At 40.9% G+C, this 19,577-nt stretch overlaps 1 protein-coding gene across 1 annotated transcript in view; it reads left to right on the top strand.

The window, feature by feature from the left end:
• PKD1L1 (polycystin 1 like 1, transient receptor potential channel interacting) overlaps nt 1–19,577 on the top strand; it is a 358,247-nt gene that overhangs the window by 287,961 nt on the left and 50,709 nt on the right. The window contains exons 37-41 of the mRNA XM_077491844.1: nt 1,721–1,831; nt 3,594–3,717; nt 15,667–15,750; nt 16,994–17,172; nt 17,289–17,523. Coding sequence (XP_077347970.1) covers nt 1,721–1,831; nt 3,594–3,717; nt 15,667–15,750; nt 16,994–17,172; nt 17,289–17,523 — 733 coding nt within the window. The remainder of the gene's footprint in view (nt 1–1,720; nt 1,832–3,593; nt 3,718–15,666; nt 15,751–16,993; nt 17,173–17,288; nt 17,524–19,577) is intronic.

The raw sequence follows: 19,577 nt of genomic DNA, 5'->3' as shown, positions 1-19,577 counted from the left end.
TGCAACTCACCGATCCTCTCTCCTCGGTGCCGGAACGAAAAATACCGACACGGAGGAGAGATGACATCACTTCCTCTGCCTGTGTTTACATTACAGGAGAGGAAGTGATGTCACGCTGCACTTCCATTCGTCAGGAGCGATCGCGAGGGGGTGGCCATGAACGAATGGCCGCCCCCTCATCCCGGATCGCTCCTGAAAGGATTCCGACCGCCGCTGGCACCGGGGGGGGGAGCCCGATCGGGCCCCCCACCCGCGGGAAGGCAGGGACGTACAGGTACGCCCATATGCCTGCCCGTGCCATTCTGTCGACGTACATCGTCGTGCGCCGGTCGGCAACTGGTTAATATAGGGAAGGAGCTTTATAACTATGAATTAGAGAATTTCTGAAAGAATATAAGCAGTTGTGTTTTTGGTATAAAAAAAAAGAGCTCTCTTAATTAGGAATTTTTAACTCATCGATCTCATTAAAAGGGAAGCCAAACATGCCTCTTAAAAAGTGTGTATTATAGAGCAGGAAATTGTGCAGAATACTTTGGGAAGCTCCTGTCAGCCCTGCCTGTCTAGATGATGGAGCAAAAATATGCAAACAAAATGTATTACCATGGGTATGGGAGATGGCAGCTTAAAATGGTATTAAACCTAAAACCAAAAATATATTATATTACAGGTTACCAAACATTAGATGTGGTGGCTGCATCAGTTTTCTTTTATTTGGCTTTTTTTCTCCTCTGCTTTTACCTGGTGATCTGGCCAGTAACACACCTCCTGTATTAGAGTGCCCTCACTTTGGATGAAGGAGCACAGGAGGCACCTTTGTACAGCAGCATTCTCAGTCTGGGAGGAGAGGGAGTGTTAGATATATAAGAAATGTTTGCTTTGGGAATAATACTGCTTTAAGCATGCTCAGACAGCAGCAGCAGAAATTCGACCAGAAGCAGTGCAGAGTATAGCGTGAGCAACTTACAAAAATAGGAGATATTAAGATGTTGCTCAGACTTTAGGCCTGGCAGATGGCAGGCAACATGTGGTAGTAAGGTAGCAAAAGCAATATGCACAAGTAGTGTGAGCCCTTCATTCCAAAAATTGTACCAAGGGTGGCAGGATCATACTCGGAGTTTGGACCTGGCAGGCTGTGGCAGCCTTTAGGTAGCAGCACCAACACCTTATGGCACAGGTGCACAAGAAGCCTGAACGCCTTTTTCCAAAAAATTCATCAGGCATAACAAGATATTGCTTATGCTTTAGCCCGGGCAGGTGGCAGGAGCCTTGGGTTGGCAAAGTGACAAGCAGGGTGAGCCACCCATTCCAAAAATTGTACAAGGGATAATACAACAGTTTTCAACCATCTCTTGTAACATGCTGATACTCTTAGATCACCAAAAGCATTATTGCAGTCTTTGACAGGTTTCTGTAGCATTACATTGAATATTATGTGTGGCCCTTTTCTGAAGTAAGGGGTCACATTTAAGGTCACCTATATCAATAAAGTGGATTACAACTGCCCTTTACTAATCCTCTTACACATATGATCTCCCTTCCCTATATTGAAAAGGTTGTGGGCAAATTATACATTACAGATAACCTATTGAGTCCTGCATTTAAAATCTGACAGCATAAAAAGTACCTACTGTATACATTGATTAAAATGTTTTAATTGTGTATGTTACATTTTGTTTTTTTAAAGTATACTTTCATGTTCTTTATGGTTTGTATCTTTTAGGGAGCTTACAGCATACATTGTTATGATCTCTGTATTTGTGTTCATAACATTTGGGAAGTATTCAAACAATGAATATCTTTCAAACCAAGCAGTAAGAAATGAATTTATAAGGTAAGCAAATGTAAATTTCACACCTATAAAATATTGAACAATTATATAACAGGGCATAACATGCATAGCCCTAATTTATTCAAGCATGCACTAAATAGTTACATAGAAAGAGGGAACATTATTCTTGTAAAGATTTGCTTCAACTGCCTGGAGACCTGAGAGACTATGCTCAAAACTGGGTGTTACCCGAGTTTTCTGGTTGAATTGACAGATAAGCAATTGGTAACTATGCTGCTATTGTTGGGCAGTCAACTCTGCCCTCTAGGGATGCTGTGCATAGAGAAAGAGGGAAGCCAAACACTGAGATGATGATATAAATCCACCCACTGCTTACAATGGAACCCAAGTGGCAGCCATCTTTAGGAAGTCCAACATCCAAATGCATTTTTTATTACTTTTACTTTCATTTTAAGCGTTTTATTTGGAATACAACACAACCTGTTTATTACTCCTCCTTTCTAAAATGTGACACACTTTATATTCGTAATTTGAACAAGCAATCTCGCTATCTGGCTGGAACTAAGGGATAAAATAAAACTTTATTTTATTTCCTGTATTCTTCTTTTACAATAATATATGTAGGATAGGGTAGGATATGTAGGAAAGACATCTAGATATGTAAAAACAAAACCTTTACATTTTGGTACTGTGTTTTTACAATCCAATCATAAAACTAGGAATGGGGATCAGTGTATTGATACATTTCAACAGTGTATTATGTGAAACTGTGTGATAGAATCCCAATTCCTGGTAGTTATTGTGATCAACAGAGAAGTGTTTATAATGTGCACCCAAACAGTGACATTGTCTCTGTTTGGGTGCACTCCAGTGGACTAAAATTTTTATACTGCCAGGAGTTAAGCTGCCCATATACTAAGAGAACTCGCTTTAAAATTGTAATTTTATAATCATTAGTAGGGCCACATCAGTGGTCGTTTTCACACCCATTGACAAGAAAATTTGAAGGAACAGGATGGGAAATTTTTCCTTATGAGCAAATTTCTAAGAGTGAATATATTTTTTATTAGGGAAAGTCCATTCATTCTGCAATCAAATGTTAAAAGAAAACTATAAGTACTTTTAAATGACATTTGTCATGTTATTGAATGTATTGATGGGAATTTTCGCATAAATGTTTATACGAATGTTTGTTCCAAAATGGGCAGCTTTACTCTTTACTTAAGCTAGTAACGCTATAGGATACTAGATTAAAAAGCTGATAAGGGAATCAAATGTAAAAAAATTGTGAAATGTGTATGATTTTCCCAAATAAAATAAAAAAAACAAGCTTGTTTCAGATTTGGCTAACGCTCAACAAAAATCACTCATTGTAGAATCAGAATTGCAATATAAATTGGCTGTGTATGCAAAATATTTAACAATTTAAAAGGTACTTACTTTTAAGATCTATAGAGATTACAAGACTGGTCATTCTCCTTTATTGTTATGTCTTCTGGCTCACTTGACTACCGTGAATTATTTATAGTTTATTTGATTCAAAAAAGTAATAAATATAGTCTTGGTGGTCCAACTAACCTTTTATGTGTTTGAATATAACAATAAAAAATACATTATGCTATCCCAGTCTACTTTGATATTTCATATGCACTTATGTAAGGCAGTTGACAAATGAAAATTTAAATCGAATTGGCTGAAATAATTTTTGTTGAATTTTTATTTTTTTAAATAGGGATTAGGATTTCATGTTTTTTTTTTGTTGATTTACTAACGGATATACTTTTTTTTTAACTCTGTACAACAGAAACCCTGTACAGCTTTTTAATGAAATCAAAACAGAGGATCAATGGTGGGACTGGAGCTTTAATGTGTTACTTGACCGTCTATATTGGAATCATTCATACGATGAGATATATTCAAACAGAGAGGTAAATTAGTCATTAGCCTTCAAAACTTTTTGTGAAAGGTGTATACATTATACTATCTGCTTTGTTTAATCATATTTATGATACAGGGATATTAGTTAAAGTATGTTTAAGGCAGAATGGATTACAGGTTACAGGGGGTTTCCCTTAGGCAAGATGGTTTGTTTCCCGCTTCTTCAATTTCTTGTGTTAGAAAGCTGAGTTTTTTATGTTAAAGTGTATTTCCAATATTACTTTTGTTACTTAGAAAGGGTTAGAACCCCTGTTAGGTTTTTTCCGCTATTCAGGGCTCTGTTAGAGAAATGTAACCCTACTTCTCTTGCTGACAGTGTTTTACCAGACAGGACGTGAAGGTAAGTCCCTAACAGTAGCACAAACAGAAAAAAAAATGCTTTCTAGAAGTAGAGTAGGGAATACTTGAAATCCTGTCGTTTTTCTTTTCTGTCTGTTTCACTATAACAAATTTTACTCCACTTCCTGTCTGTTGAAACTGGCAGCAATACAGGAAGTGAATGCAAATCTCAGCAATGATGCCCTGGATAGCAGTAAAAACCCAGCAGTAGTTCTGTTTCTTCTCTGAGAAAAAAAGTTCTTGGCTTGACAATAACTTTAATTGTAGCTAGAAACCCTAACAGGAGTCTGTCAAGATGGAAATATAAGATTTATTTTTGAAGGTATATGCTCCAGGGCTATCATTATACATTATTAACTACTTGCAGCACCTGATATACACATGCTGCACTTAGTCAATGATTCACTAAATAGAGATGAAAGAAATAGTATGAGAGACCTGGATCATGCATATTCAAAAACAAGTTTACAATGGTGGATGGGAGCTTGTCAAAGTGATATGCAATTAAGAAGCATGTAGAAGAAGCAAACCTCCTGCAGACAGTTGGAGTTAAAGTATATTTTTTCCCTTTTTTTAGCTTTGAATACCATAGGAAATGGTTACAGCCCCGTCAAGGTTCTCTATTCCAAAATATAATTACTAAATTCTACATTTGTAAAAACGTCAAAATATTTTTTATTTTAATCATTCTACAATTTGCCCAATGAACAAGTTCAAAACCCTTTTAATAAACCCATTACAGTACCATATTTTATCCTTGCAACAAGTACAATTATTCAGTTTATTCAGCATGCTGCCATTCAAGAAATATTGTAACTCTGTCAAATAAGAGGAAGTTTGTTGAATTTTTCCAATTTTATGCTTCAGCCATATAATTCACCAAGAAATCAGAGGCCTTTGGGAGGTACTGTGGCCTATTGCACTGGGGAGCAATATTATTATCCAGTTCCTTTAGCTTGGGGCATTTATAAATGGAATGCAACAGGGGTCTGCAAATGTTAGCCCAAACAAACATTCTAAAGCCGCGTACACACGGGCGGACTGTCTGTCCAACTTAGTCCGCCGAAACACATTTCAGCGGACAGTCCGCTCGTGTGTGGGCTTCAGCGGACTTTTTCAGCGTGCAGTCTGGCAGACTAAGTATTTCAGAATTTCCATAATATTGTCCGTCAGACTTTGGTTTCAGCGGACAATCCACTCGTGAGTAGGCTAGTTGGACGGACTAAGTATGGCGCATGCTCAGAAAGGATTTACACGGCGGAAGGTTGCATTGCTGTGTATTGGACGTCCTATTTCTAGTCCCGTCGTACGTGCTGTACACGTCATCGCGCAAGCTTTCAACTGACTGTTTGTTCATCGTGTGTGGTCAAGTCCGTTCATTCGAAAGTAGGACGGACTGTCCGTCGGATTGTCTGACGGACTAAGTTGGCCATACAGTCCGCCCGTGTGTACGCAGCTTAATAGAGAAAATACAGCCTGCTAAGATATAGTATAGCAGATGAGGGATGCCAGACAGGGCCAAGTTTTATTGTTTTGCTCCCCAAGTCATATGTTATTGCGATGCCCTTTTGTTCAAGCTCTGCATTTGTGCCGTGTGACATTATACTTTATATTAAAAACATTAACTAGAGTGTGCTATTGGAGGGGACATGCTGTCTGCTTACCATGATAGGCCTGTAGGCAGGTGCAGTTTACCCTGCCCTTTGTACATGGCGCTGTGTGGCTGACCGCTGTGCAAGGGGGGTGGAGGATGAGAGTCTGCAGCCTCCATATGATTTACCAGGGGAGCAGCACTCCAACTGGACACTGCAACACTAAGTAACCTTGGTAGCCATCTTTGTAGTGGATAGTGCTGCTAATAAATAGCAGTGCCCTGCTGTGGTTGGAGTGCAGTTGTGAAGTGGTTAGAGTAGGGACAGGATCCATGCTGGATAGGGACAGCCTGTGTAGCCTTAGGGAGTAGTTCCTGGCAAGGAGGGACAGAGTATGGACACTGCTCTGCTATTTCTCAGACTCCACGGCTGCAGCATAAGATTAAATTAAAGCCTAGTACACACAATGATATTATCGGACGAATGATCGTCCCTTTTTTTTTTTTTTGCATGCTAGTCTCCATATCGAAAATAATTAGGTTACTGAAGCATGACAATTCTCGTACAACAGAATAAAAATCTGGAAGCGATGTAGTGTACAAGTAAAACCTTGGTTTGAGAGTAACTTGGTTTGAGAGCGTTTTGCATGACAAGCAAAATTGTTTAATACATTTTTGACTTGATATACAAGCAATGTCTTTAAATACAAGTAGCGTCATGTGACAATTGAGTATAAAAGAGAAGAGAGGTGCCTCTAACTGTAGTAATATGGTTACATTTAATGAAGGTACAACATTTTAGCAACTCACATGGTTGCTGATTAAAACAGGCACATATAAGTATGCAGGCATCCTGGGTAAAGCTGTCCACATAGACCATCCTCCGCACTGCCATGGACGTGATCCCTTCCACGCTGCGCTCCACGAGCACTTCGAGCCTCGCTTTCAGGGTAGTCTTCCTGGTTGCAGACTGACATCGGTGAGTGCCGGTGGTGCAGAAGATTGTCTATGTCAGGGATATGCAATTAGCGGACCTCCAGCTGTTGCAGAACTCATATTCCCATGAGGCATAGTAAGACTCTGACAGCCACAAGTATGACACCCAGAGGCAGAGGCATGATGGGACTTGGAGTTTTGCAACAGCTGGAGGTCCGCTAATTGCATATCCCTGGTCTATGTGGACAGCTTTACCCCAGATGCCTGCATACCTAGATGTGCCTGTTTAAAATCATCAACCATGTGAGTTGCTAAATGTTGCAAAAATAGTAAAGGGGGCTGGATGGCGCATTAAACAGCTGGTCTGTCTTATGGAGTAGGAGCACAAGATCTCATCCACATACTTCAGCCCCGGACCAATTGTCAGCCTAAGGACCAGAGGTCTTTTTACAATTTCGCACTGCACTGTTTTAACTGGTAATTGCGCGGTCATGCAATGTTGTACCCAAACTAAATTTGCGTCCTTTTCTTCCCACAAATAGAGCTTTCTTTTGATGGTATTTGATTGCCTCTGCGATTTTTATCTTTTGCGATATAAATGGAAAAAGACCGAAAATTTCGAGAAAAAAATCTATTTTCTACTTTTTGTTATAAGAAAAATCGAATAAACTCAATTTTAGTCATACATTTAGGGCAAAATTTATTCAGCCACATGTCTTTAGTAAAAAAAAAATGTCAATAAGCGTATATTTATTGGTTTGCGCAAAAGTTATAGCGTCTACAAACTAGAGTACATTTTCTGGAATTTACACAGCTTTTAATTTATGACTGCCTATCTCATTTCTTGAGGTGCTAAAATGGCAGGGCAGTACAAACCCCCCCAAATGACCCCATCTTGGAAAGTAGACACCCCAAGGAAATTGCTGAGGGGCATGTTGAGCCCATTGAATATTTTTTTTTGTCCCAAGTGATTAAATAATGGCAAAAAAAAAACAAGTTTACAAAAAGTTGTCACTAAATGATATATTGCTCACACATGCCATAGTTATATGTGGAATTGCACCCCAAAATATATTCTGCTGCTTCTCCTGAGTACGGGGATACCACATATGTGGGACTTTTTGGGAGTCTAGCCGCGTACGGCACCCCGAAAACCAATCACTGCCTTCAGGATTTCTAAGGGTGCAAATTTTTGATTTCACTCCTCACTACCTATCACAGTTTCGAAGGCCATAAAATGCCAAAATAGCACACCCCAAGCTATTTACTGAGAGGCATGTTGAGTCCATGAAATATTTTATATTTTGCCACAAGTTGCAGTAATATTAAAAAAATTTTATAAATTTTTTTGCACAAAGTTGTCACTAAATGATATATTGCTCACACATGCTATGGGCATAAGTGAAATTACACCACAAAAAAAATTCTGCTGCTTCTCCCGAGTACGGGGATACCACATGTGGGGGACTTTTTGGGAGCCTAGCCACGTACGGGACCTCGAAAACCAAGCACTGCCTTCCGGATTTAAATATAAAACGCTACCAAAAAAAACTGTTAGCGATCGCAGGGATCAGGCCTGACTCTGCGAACGCTGCAGTTATGTGTTTAGTGTTTTGTAAGTGACAGTGATCGATCGATACTGCACTTGGGTGGGCTGGGCGGAGGGGCAAAACGCAGGTGCTAGCAGGTATCTGGGCTGATCCCGCTAACAATGCGTTTTTTTGGAACCCTAAACTGCTGGGGACGCTAGTATAGATCTGATCAGTCAGATATTGATCTGTTCAGATTCTATACCACTACGGGAGGTTTATGCTTTGTGCGTGGGTGTTAGCTGTACTGGCACTAACCTAGCGCTGCCTGGGGCGACGCAGACCCTGACCCCAAAACCTAATTGATATCACCCGCCGGGTGATCAGGGGGTTAAACCTTTATTGGGTAATAAATGGTGGGTGCCCTGATGCTATAAAAAGCAAACGAATTAACCAGAGTCACCCGTAACACTTATACGGTGATCACTGGTGAAAGAGTTAACTAGGGGCAATCAGGGGGTTCAAATTTTTATTAGGTAGTATATGGGGGTCCCTGGCGCTATATAAAAACCTGACGGGGAACCTAAATAACTAACTGGCTAACCAGCGTCACCAGTGACACTTATACGGTGATCGCTGGTGAAAGGGTTAACTAGGGGCAATCAGGGGGTTAAAAACATTATTGGGTAGTATATGGGGGTACCTAGCGCTATAAAAACCTGGCGGTGAACCTAAAAAAATAACTAGCTACCTAGCGACACTAGTGACACTAATGCAGCGATCAGAAAAACGATCGATTAGTGACACTGGCAAAAGGGGGTGAAAGGGTTAACTAGGGGCAATCAGGGGGTTAAAACCATTATTGGGTAGTATATCGGGGTACCTAGCGCTATAAAAACCTGGCAGTGAACCTAAAAAAATAACTACCTACTTAGTGGCACCAGTTACACTAATGCAGCAATCAGAAAAACGATCGCTTAGTGATACTGGCAAAAGGGGGTGAAAGGGTTAACTAGGGGCAATCAGGGGGTTAAAACCGCTATTGGGTAGTATATCGGGGTACCTAGCACTATAAAAACCTGGCGGTGAACCTAAAAAAATAACTAGCTACTTAGCGGCACCAGTGACACTAATGCAGCAATCAGAAAAACGATCGCTTAGTGACACTGGCAAAAGGGGGTGAAAGGGTTAACTCTAGGGGCAATCAGGGGGTTAAACCTTTATTGGGGGGTGGTAGGGGGCTACCCTGGACCTAACACTATCTGCCCTGACAGTTTTTACTGTCACAACTGACACTAAATGCAGTGATCAGTAAATAAATGATCACTGCAATCAGTAACACTGTGACTGAAAGGGGGAGGGGGCGGGGGGCGATCGGGGGGGGGGGGGTTGTGTGCCTATGTGTGCCTACATGTCAGTGTAGTGTTGGTGCACACTTACTTTCAGTGTTCTCCTCGTAGTCCGGTCAAAAAGACCGCCCCGAGGAGAATGACATCACTTCCTCCCTGCCTGTGTTTAGTATACACAGCGGGGGAAGCTTCTCATTCACCAGGAGCGATTGAGAGGGGGTGGCCAGAAACCAACGTCCATCCCCTCATCCCGGATCGCTCCTGAAGCGAAACGGACCGCCGCATCCAGCGGGAGGGGGTCCGATCGGCTTGTGCTTGTGCCTGTCGGTGCCATTGCACCAACGTACATTGCCATGCGGTGGTCCTTAAGTGGTTAAGGACGCTGAAAACTGACCTTGGGTGGTCAGAGTATCTTGTATGCACTTGAGCACTTTATGGATCACTTTTGTATCAATATTTATATTTTATGAAATGTGTGTGTAGTGTAGTAGTAGTGCTATATGATGTTGTTTGCTGTATGATGACATAAGTCGCTTATATATTATATTTTTTTTATCCTTGGGTTTGATTTTATAAGCACATCACTTTAGTTAACAATTTAGTTTTTTTAGGTTGTTGCTGCAGGTTGAGCAGATCATTAAGGTGATAGCACAGCACATGATTTATCTGCTAAATGTTGCACCTTCATTAAATGTAACCATATTGCTACACTTAGAAGCGCCTCTTTTCTCTCTTATACTCTGTAGCTCCTGTATTTTGCTTGCTGAATTGACATTTTATGGTTACACAATCTATCATATTGCTATAATCTTTTTATATGGACTATAAACTGAAAGACCATAAATAAATGGTTGTAGAAAGAATCAACTGAGTTTCCATTATTTCTTATGGGGAAATTTGCGTTGATATACAAGTGCTTTGAATTACAAGCATGTTTCCGGAAGGAATTATACTCGCAATTCAAGGTTTTACTATATTTGTATTGTGTTTTCGGATAAAAACTATACTGATTGATTGAAAATTTTAAAATCTGGTATCATCTGAGAAAAATGTACATGTTTGTAACTTCGGATATTTTAAGACAAAAGCTGTGTTCTAGCGATCAGATTATCATACGATCACTTCAAAAGGGGTATTTTTTGTACGATATTCCGAATGTGTGTACTAGGATTTAATCTTCTAAGTGCCACTTGTGCTGCTACTCTGCCTACAGCCATCACTCTATCTAGATGCTGTTCCAGAAACGTAAGCCTTACAAAAGATACAACTATGAAAATATGCTAATGTGCTGTTAACATTGCTGAAAACTTCCGCATCAGTGTTGCCTGTAATTCTGTGTCATTGATACCATATTGTTTGGAACTGTTAGCCCAAGTATCTTGCCACTGTTGCTCCATTGGCTGTATGTTGTGCCACTTCCCTTGGTCTGTGTACCATTCTGTCATATTGGGTAGCAATCAACTGGCTCCACCCCCCACAGGCTGGGAAAAGGGAAAGGGAAAGATCATCAGTTGTTCCAATGTCATGGCTGAAGCTCAGCAGAGCACCAGTGGTTAACCCAGATGTTGGAGCTCTTTCATGTGCAGTGTATATTCAGCAATGATTGAATAACCGGTTATCAATAAATATCCCATAAATGGGATATGTACAGCAATATGTAGGATGATGTTGTAGTTAGCAGCCCAACAGTGGCAGTGAACTATATAAATGTTGAGCAGTGAGCAAGAGAGCCTGGAAGGGCAGTTGGAGTTCAAAACCGTGCAAGATAATTGCTGAGTTCTCTGGAAAACAAGAAAACAGCAAAAGTAATGAAACAAAAAGAAAGATTCCAGGAACCAAAAGTCAGGATTGGCAAACAAGAACCAGGTCTTTGGAATACAGGACTAGGAACACTAAACACAAATTAGCAACTTTTAATGCTCAGGATGAGGCTTACAAAAAATCTGCAGCCCTAATTAAAAATGGCAGATGTGAGGATTGTTAATGGTTACATAGTTATTAAGGTTGAATAAAGACACCAGTCCATCCAGTTCAACCTGAGTGTCTAATGGTTGCATCGTCAATGCGTGTTATGTGGTACTGGGGTTGATTTACTAATAGGCTATTCAATTTGCAGGTGAAGTTGCACTATGCAAGGGAGATTTCCACAGAGCTTAGTGAATGAGATGAAATTTTACTTTCCAATAACATGCAAGGAAAATAAAAAAACTAATTATTTGCTTGCACATGATTGGATGATGAAAGTCAGCAGCATTTAAAGTGACTGTAAAGTCAGAAGATTTTTTTTCTGAATGCATTCTATGCAATAGGATAAAAAGCCTTCTATGTGCAGCAACCCCCTCAGCCCCACTAACGCTTAATTGAGGTCCCTCTCTGTCCAGCGATGTCCACGAGTGTCTCATCCATTTGAGATTCTCCTTCCTGATTGGCTGAGACACAGCAGCAGCAACATTGGCTCCTGCTGCTGTTAATCAAAGTCAGCTAGCCACTCAGTAGAGAGAGGGGGCGGGGTTGGGTCAGGGCTCCATTTCTGAATGGACAGAAGAAGCTGTGAATCAGCTCGGGTGCACCCCACAGCAAGCTGCTTGCTGTGGGGGCACTCAACAGGAGGGAGGGGCCAGGATCACAGAAGAGGGACCTGAGAAGAGGAGGATCCAGGCTGCTCTGTGAAAATTCACTGTACAGAGCAGGTAAGTAAAACATGTTTGTTATTTTTATAGGGGGGAAAAACGAGACTTTACAATCACTTGTCATTCACTAAGCTCTGATGAAAATTCCTTTGTGCAGTGCAACTTCCCTTCCAAAGTGAAAAGTCTATTTGCCTTTAGTAAATAAACCCCACTGTGTGTTTAGTAAGGCTTTACATCAAACAATGGATCTGTGGTTTCAGCAGCACTCAGGGACCTTAGTTTGATCTTGGGCAGAACTGTGGCACTCAGTTTGTGAATTATAATGCTTGGTGCTGCCTTATCTCACCCTACATGCCTGTAAGGGCCATTATAGTAAATATAGCCCTAGTGCCAGAAAAGCCTATGAAATATATGGAACTGTAATGTAGCGGTACCCCCATGGGGGCTGCTAATTGACTCTATACCCCACTGGCTGCCCTGACTCTGCAGATCCTTCCTTACCTCTGACACCTCGGGTTCCATACTGTGAAAAAATGTTATCAATAAAAACTGCACAAAAAGTCACTGAACTACTTAGAATATTTACTAGAGTGAATACTGAGCACAAGAACAATGTAACCCAACATAAACAATAAGTGGCAGTTAATAACAATCAGCGTAATTGTGTAAATGGCAGATTCAATAGTTACTGTAGAGGGGTATATGCAGACAGGTACACAGTGAGACAAATGTTCAATATTATCCCAAAACTTATATTAACCAGTTTATGACCGGCGCATGGGCAGGAAAACTGTCGTACAGGTGCGTCCAGTTGAAATTGCCACTCTGCCATTGCGTGCGTGCTGCTGAACTCGATCTCCGCGGGGATACCCGCGATCATCTCATGGGGAGTCTGAACGAGGAGATGCTGATGTAAACAGCATCTCCCCGTTCTGCCTAGCAAGAAGTGACACTGATCTCTGCTCTCTGTCATTGGAGCAGAGATCAATGTTCACTAACACACAGCCCAGCCCCCCACAGTTAGTAACACGCCCCTAGGACACACTTAACCCCTACACTGCCACCCCCTGGTTAACCCCTTCACTGCCAGTGTCATTTACACAGGAATCTGTGACATTTGTATAGCACTGATTGCTGTATAAATGACAATGGTCCCAAAAATGTGTCAAAAATGTCCGATAATGTCGCAGTCACAATAAAAATCGCTGATGGCCGCCATTACTAGTAAAAAAAAATTATTAATAAAAATGCCATAAAACTACCCCCTATTTTGTAAACACTATAAATTTTGCGCAAACCAATCATTAATCGCTTATTGCGATTTTTTTTACCAAAAATATGTAGAAGAATATGTATCAGCCTAAACTGAGGAAAAATATGTATTTTATATATTTTTGGGGGATATTTATTATAGCAAAAAGTAAAAAATAATGTGTTTTTTTTTTAAAATTGTCGCTCTTTTTTTGTTTATAGCGCAAAAAATAAAAATCGCAGGGGTGATGAATTACCACCAAAAGAAAACTCTATTTGTGGAAAAAAAAAGGACCTCAATTTTGTTTGGGTGCCATGTCGCACGACCATGCAATTGTTAGTTAAAGCGGCGCAGTGCCGAATAACAAAAAGTGCTCTGGTCTTAAGCCAGCAAAATGGTCCGGTCTGAAAGTGGTTAAACACCTTCTCACAAAGACCTCAATTCACACACCGAACTGGACTATAATACCTCTCACAACCAATATCACAATGCAGTCTTTCTTGTAAAGAAGAGTCATATTGGATTATTCTATAAGGTTGGATTGCGGCTTCATCCTAATTTCCTTCCGAAGGTAGTGTCAGGTTATTTTTCATATTAAACCAGAATATTGTTCTGCCTTCATTTTTTTTTTTCAGAACTTCGTTCTCTGAAAGAAAGTTCACTACATTCTCTTGATGTGGTGAGAGCGGTCAAGGTGCATTTAAAGGTGACCGCTCGGATGCATAAAAACAGATGTTTTCTGTTTGTGTTGCCTGACGGTCCTAAAAGAGGACGGGCAGCATCAGAATCTATGATTTTTAGGTGGATTCGTCAAGCGATTGTTCAAGCTTTTGGCTTAAAAGAAGAGAATTCCTCCCTTTTCATTTTAAAGGCACTCCACCAGGGCCGTTAGTGCTTCTTGGACAGTGCATCACCAAGCCTCCATGGCTCAGATCACAAGACCGCAGCTTGGTCTTCAGTCTATACATTTACCAGATTCTATCAAGTGGATGTAAAAGATCATGAGGATATCGCCTTTGGGCGCAGTGTACTGCAGGCTGCAGTATGAGTCCTCCAGTCTCTTGGTGCCTACTATTGTTGTGTCTCCCTTCAGTTGCCATTGCTATGGGACATCCCACATAGTAACTACTATGGCTCTGTATCCCCTGATGTATGAAAAGAAAACAGGATTTTTAAAAACAGCTTACCTGTAAAATCCTTTTCTTTGAAGTACATCAGGGGACACAGAGGTCCCTCCCTTCTTTGGTATACATGTTGTAAAGTTCGGGGAACCAGCTAGATCGCAGGACACAGGCTTTTCAGTCAAAAGGAGATTTATTAAATTTAAATAGCTTCACAGCAGCAAAAGCAAGAGAAAGAGATTTCAGTCTCAACGACTTGCAGAGTCCAGAACTGCTATCGCAGTTAAATAGTCTTTGATTTTGGTTGCAGGTACACAAAAACACCATCCATAATCTCCTCTACACTCCTCCACACCCATCTACAGCTTCCTGTCTTGTTTTAAACCCACTTCCTCTAAAAAGATGAGTTAACCCTTTTTGTGCCATTAAAGGGACCACAGTCCAAACAGAGGGGAAACATATCGTCCTTCCAGGACCCAGCCACGGTATCCTGTACAACGTGTATTGCTTTGCTACAAAACTGAGGTGCTCCCACCACTGGGAGGGGTTATATAGGGAGTGCACTTTTTAATTTAAAAGTTGGTGTCCATCACCTGAAGGTGGCCTATAACCCACATAGTAACTACTATGGCTCTGTGTCCCATGATGTACTTCAAAGAAAAGGATTTTACAGGTAAGCTATTTTTAAAAATCCTGTTTTATGCATGTATTTATTGCTCAGTCATCTTGTTTTGCATCTGCTGGGTTTTGTTTTTATGCAGGCTGAACCAACACAGGGAACTTGTTTTCTTACTAGAGTTCCTAATATTAGAAAATTTTAATCTACACATAGATCCAACTAAGGCCCCTTTCACTCTTGTACGACTTGTCCTGCAACTTGAGACTGCAAAGTTGCATGACAAGTTGTAACCCATGATTTCCAATGAGTACCATTCATATCTGTGCGACTTCAAAGTAGTCCCTGCACTACTTTGTTCCGACTTTGATTCAACTTAAAGTTCATAGACCTCAAGATTACACAGGCAATGCTTCAAGTTACATCAAAATCATGGCAAAAATGTGGCAAAATGTGTAACTTTCAAGTCGCAAAAGTGTTAAAGGGGTCTAAATTGATTTATGCCCATTCACCTTGTTTTGCACCTGCTGTTTTTTATTTTGTTTTTTATATATTTATTTGTTTGTTTTTTTGCAGGCTGGACCAGTAGAAGGGAACTTTTTTCTTACAGGAGCCCCTATTATTAGAAAATATAAATCTACACATAGATCTAATCAAATGGTAAGAAGCATTAGACACAGCAGTAAGCTACTTGTAGAATTACATTATTTTGGTTAAGAGAGGAAATTAGTGTCACCACATCAGCAGAAGATGTATAGCAGCTGATTTATAAAATGCTAAGTTGCTGAAGCTGTTGCCTGCCAAGCACCACATAATTTTTTCCTGGTTGGAACTGAATAAAGACAATATATACCTCACTGGTGGTATGATTGTGGGAGGGTATTATAGTGCAGCCGCCACTGTCCCACTGAGCAATGATGCCACTCAAGTTGGTGTCAGCACAGGAAGTGACGTGGCGAGCCACAGATTACCCACTCACTTCCTGGTTATCTTCCAAAAGTAAACACTGCGATCACATGATTTAGGCTTACCTCTGAGGCTAGGGGCACCTTATAGAGGACTTGGGGGAGCCTGTGTCTGATTGGACACAATGATCTCCTGAGATTTGGGCAGCTATTTTGGACCCTGAGAGGTTGTGTTGGGTTTCAGTACTCCCTGCACTGTATTTTAGATAGGGACACATTTATTAGGAAGAGATAGCAAGGTTCATAAAGACATGGATGAATGAGTTTGGGGTGGAGGAACTTGAAAGGGTCTTAATCTCAACCCGAAAGAGCACCTTTGGGATGAATTAGAGCGGAGACTGTGAGCCAGGCCTTCTTGTTCAACATCAGTGCCTGACATCACAAATGTGCTTCTGGAAAAGACATTCCCATAGACACATGCCTAAACCTTGTGGACAGCCTTCCCAGAAGAGCGGAAGCTGTTATAGTTGCAAAGGGTGGGCCAACTTAAAATAAACCCTACAGACCAAGACTTGGATGCCACTAAAGTTCAGGCAGGTGTCCCAATACTTTTGGTAATACAGTGTATGTTTTTAAATAAGCTATGGCTTATTCCTATATACTACATGGTTACTATTTTTTAGTTATAAGACTTTACAATTAAGAAAACACAGAAAGCTAGTATGTGTTTGTTTAGCCCTGCACAAAGAACCTCCATATTGCCTTTACCCAGGACAGAGTGTAATCCCCTTCACCATATATTATCATTTTTGGAAGCAGTTTGAAGTAACGGTGACCATTGTTTAAGTCCCAAAATAGTTTCTTGATTTGATCATTGTGTTATTATCCAGGATATTTAGTGTCCAGAAAAAATAGTAAATATACTGAACAAAGCTGACCACATATAGCATATTTGATACTTAATTATTTATTTACTAAAACTATTTTTTTTCTTCCAGATTTCTTATTTGATACGTAGAAATCAATTTTTTACTTCCTCTTATGAATTGTCAAAAGAAATAAACTATAAGCCACATACACAGGGAAGCAAAGAGACTCTAGATCAAATATATTATCAATGTGGTAAAATTCAATGCTATAGAGAACACGGTTCTGTAATCAGCCTTGGCAGATTAAGGTAAGCCTTAAAATTGTTTAAAACATTGTTTTAGAAATACTTCTGGTCAATTTTCTCGAGTGCATATGCAATACTTACATTTTTGAATATTTTCCTATTATCTCTTGACTCATTAGAACTGAAGCCCATTCAACATTACTGAAAATGAGAAATCAGAGGTGGATAGAGAGAGGAACAAGTGCACTTGCTGTACAGTTTGTCCTTTATAACTCTCCAACCAATCTATTTACAATGATATCACTCCTAATAGAGTTGCCTGCTTCAGGTGGTATTGTTACCTCTTCAGCTATAGACTCTTTAAGAATTTACCGCATCACCAGCTTAATGGATTATTTCATTATGGCGTTTGAGGTACAGTAAATGCTTTTTTTGTATTTAGATATACTTACATGTACTTCATGCACACTAGAGAGCTAAAAACTGACTTGGAAATGCTGTTAAATGCTTCTGTATTGGTGTTTTTTGCTGGCGTTTAGCAGTGTTAGCAGTGTAAGCTATATTTAGTAGCTGCAGCATCAAGGAGCGGGGCTGCCAGCATCCTTAAAAACCAGTGAATAGCTTATGGTTAAGGAGCGAGCCGGGAAGCTGGCCGCTGCGTCCTCAACAGCAAATCAGTCATCAGCTGTCAGCAGGATTCCTCACTGACAGCTGAAGCTCAATCCATACCAGGCCCTTAGGGTCTGGTATATATTTTAAAGGGAACCCCACGCTGGAATAAAAACAAATGGGGAACCCTCACGCCACTTTATTTTTCTTAATGCCGAGGTCCACCTCAAAATTCATACCAGACCCTTATCCAAGCATGTAGCCTCCACCCCCCTCCTGAACCATATCAGGCCACATACCCTAAACATGGGGGGGGGTGCTTTGGGGCAGGGGGCTCTGCCCCCCCAAAGCTCCTTTTTCCATGCTGATGAGGACAAGGGCTTCTTCCCCACAACCCTGGCTTGGGGTTGTGGGGTCTGCGGTCAGGAGGGTTTCGTAACAAGGGGCCCCAGATCCCACCTTCCCCCTTTGTGAATTAGTGTAAACTCTTTAAAACATCACAACTAAAAAAAAAAAATGCCCGCACTAAACTTTCCTGTGAAAAAAATGCTGATAAAAGCCTATGTGTGCATGAACATGAAGGATAACATGCAGGGGAGTTTAGAGGCAGTTCAAAAAACATCCAATGCCCCAAATAGCAGCTGTAAGGGTTCATGCACACTGCATCTTAACCACTTCCCGACCAGCGCACGACGATGTACGTCGACAGAATGGCACGGGCAGGCATATTGGAGTACAGGTACGTCCAATATTCGATGACGCCCTGCCACCGGGAGCGCGCCGCCGGCGGCGCGCTCCCGCACTGGTCGGGACCCCCGTGAGTCCGGTCGCGGGACCCGCGGACTCGATCGCCGCGGGCGTCCCCGCGATCGTCTCACGGAGCGGCCGAATGGAGGAAATGCTGTGTAAACAACATTTTTCCATTCTGCCTAGCAACTAGTGACGCTGATCTCTGCTCCATGTGATTGGAGCAGAGATCAGTGTACACTAAATGAAAGCCCAACCCCCCCACAGTTAGTAACACACCCCTAGGAACACTTAACCCCTACACTGCCACCCACTGGTTAACCCTTCACTGCCAGTGTCATTTACACAGGAATCACTGCATTTATATAGCAGTGATTACTGTATAAATGACAATGGTCCCAAAAATGTGTCAAAAATGTCCGATGGGTCCCCCACAATGTCGCAGTCACAATAAAAATCGCAGATCGCCGCCATTACTAGTAAAAAAATAAATAATAAAAAATTATTAATAAAAATGCTATAAAACTATCCCTATTTTGTAAACGCTATAACTTTTGCGCAAACCAATCAATAATCTCTTATTGCGATTTTTTTTACCAAAAATATGTAGAAGAATACGTATCGGCCTAAACTGAGGGAAAAAAATGTTTTTTTATATATTTTTGGGGGATATTTATTATAACAAAAAGTAAAAAATAATGCGTTTTTTTCAAAATTGTCGCTCTATTTTTGTTTATAGCGCAAAAAATAAAAACCGCAGGGGTGATCAAATACCACCAAAAGAAAGCTCTATTTGTGGGAAAAAGACGACAATTTTGTTTGGGAGCCACGTCGCATGACCGCGCAATTGTCAGTTAAAGCGACACAGTGCCGAATCGCAAAAAGTGGTCTGGTCTTTGACCAGCAAATTGGTCCGGTCTGAAAGTGGTTAAAGAAGCTGCTCCTACAGGCTTTTGAGCTTTTGTTTTGTCTGGAAACTCCCCTCCATGTTAGCCAATGTGTCCATGCACACTATGGCTTTTTCAGCAGGTTGCAGGCATGTTCTCTTAGGCCGCGTACACACGCGGGGACTGTTCGCTCAACTTTGTCCGTCAAACAGTTTCAGCGAACAG

This window comes from Lithobates pipiens, unplaced genomic scaffold (assembly GCF_037356315.1).
Source record: "Lithobates pipiens isolate NorthernLeopardFrog02 unplaced genomic scaffold, aLitPip1_a1.2 Scaffold_19, whole genome shotgun sequence".
NCBI lineage: Eukaryota > Metazoa > Chordata > Amphibia > Anura > Ranidae > Lithobates > Lithobates pipiens.
The sequence above is the reverse complement of the archived record's forward strand: the minus strand, read 5'-3'. Positions and strand labels throughout refer to the sequence as shown.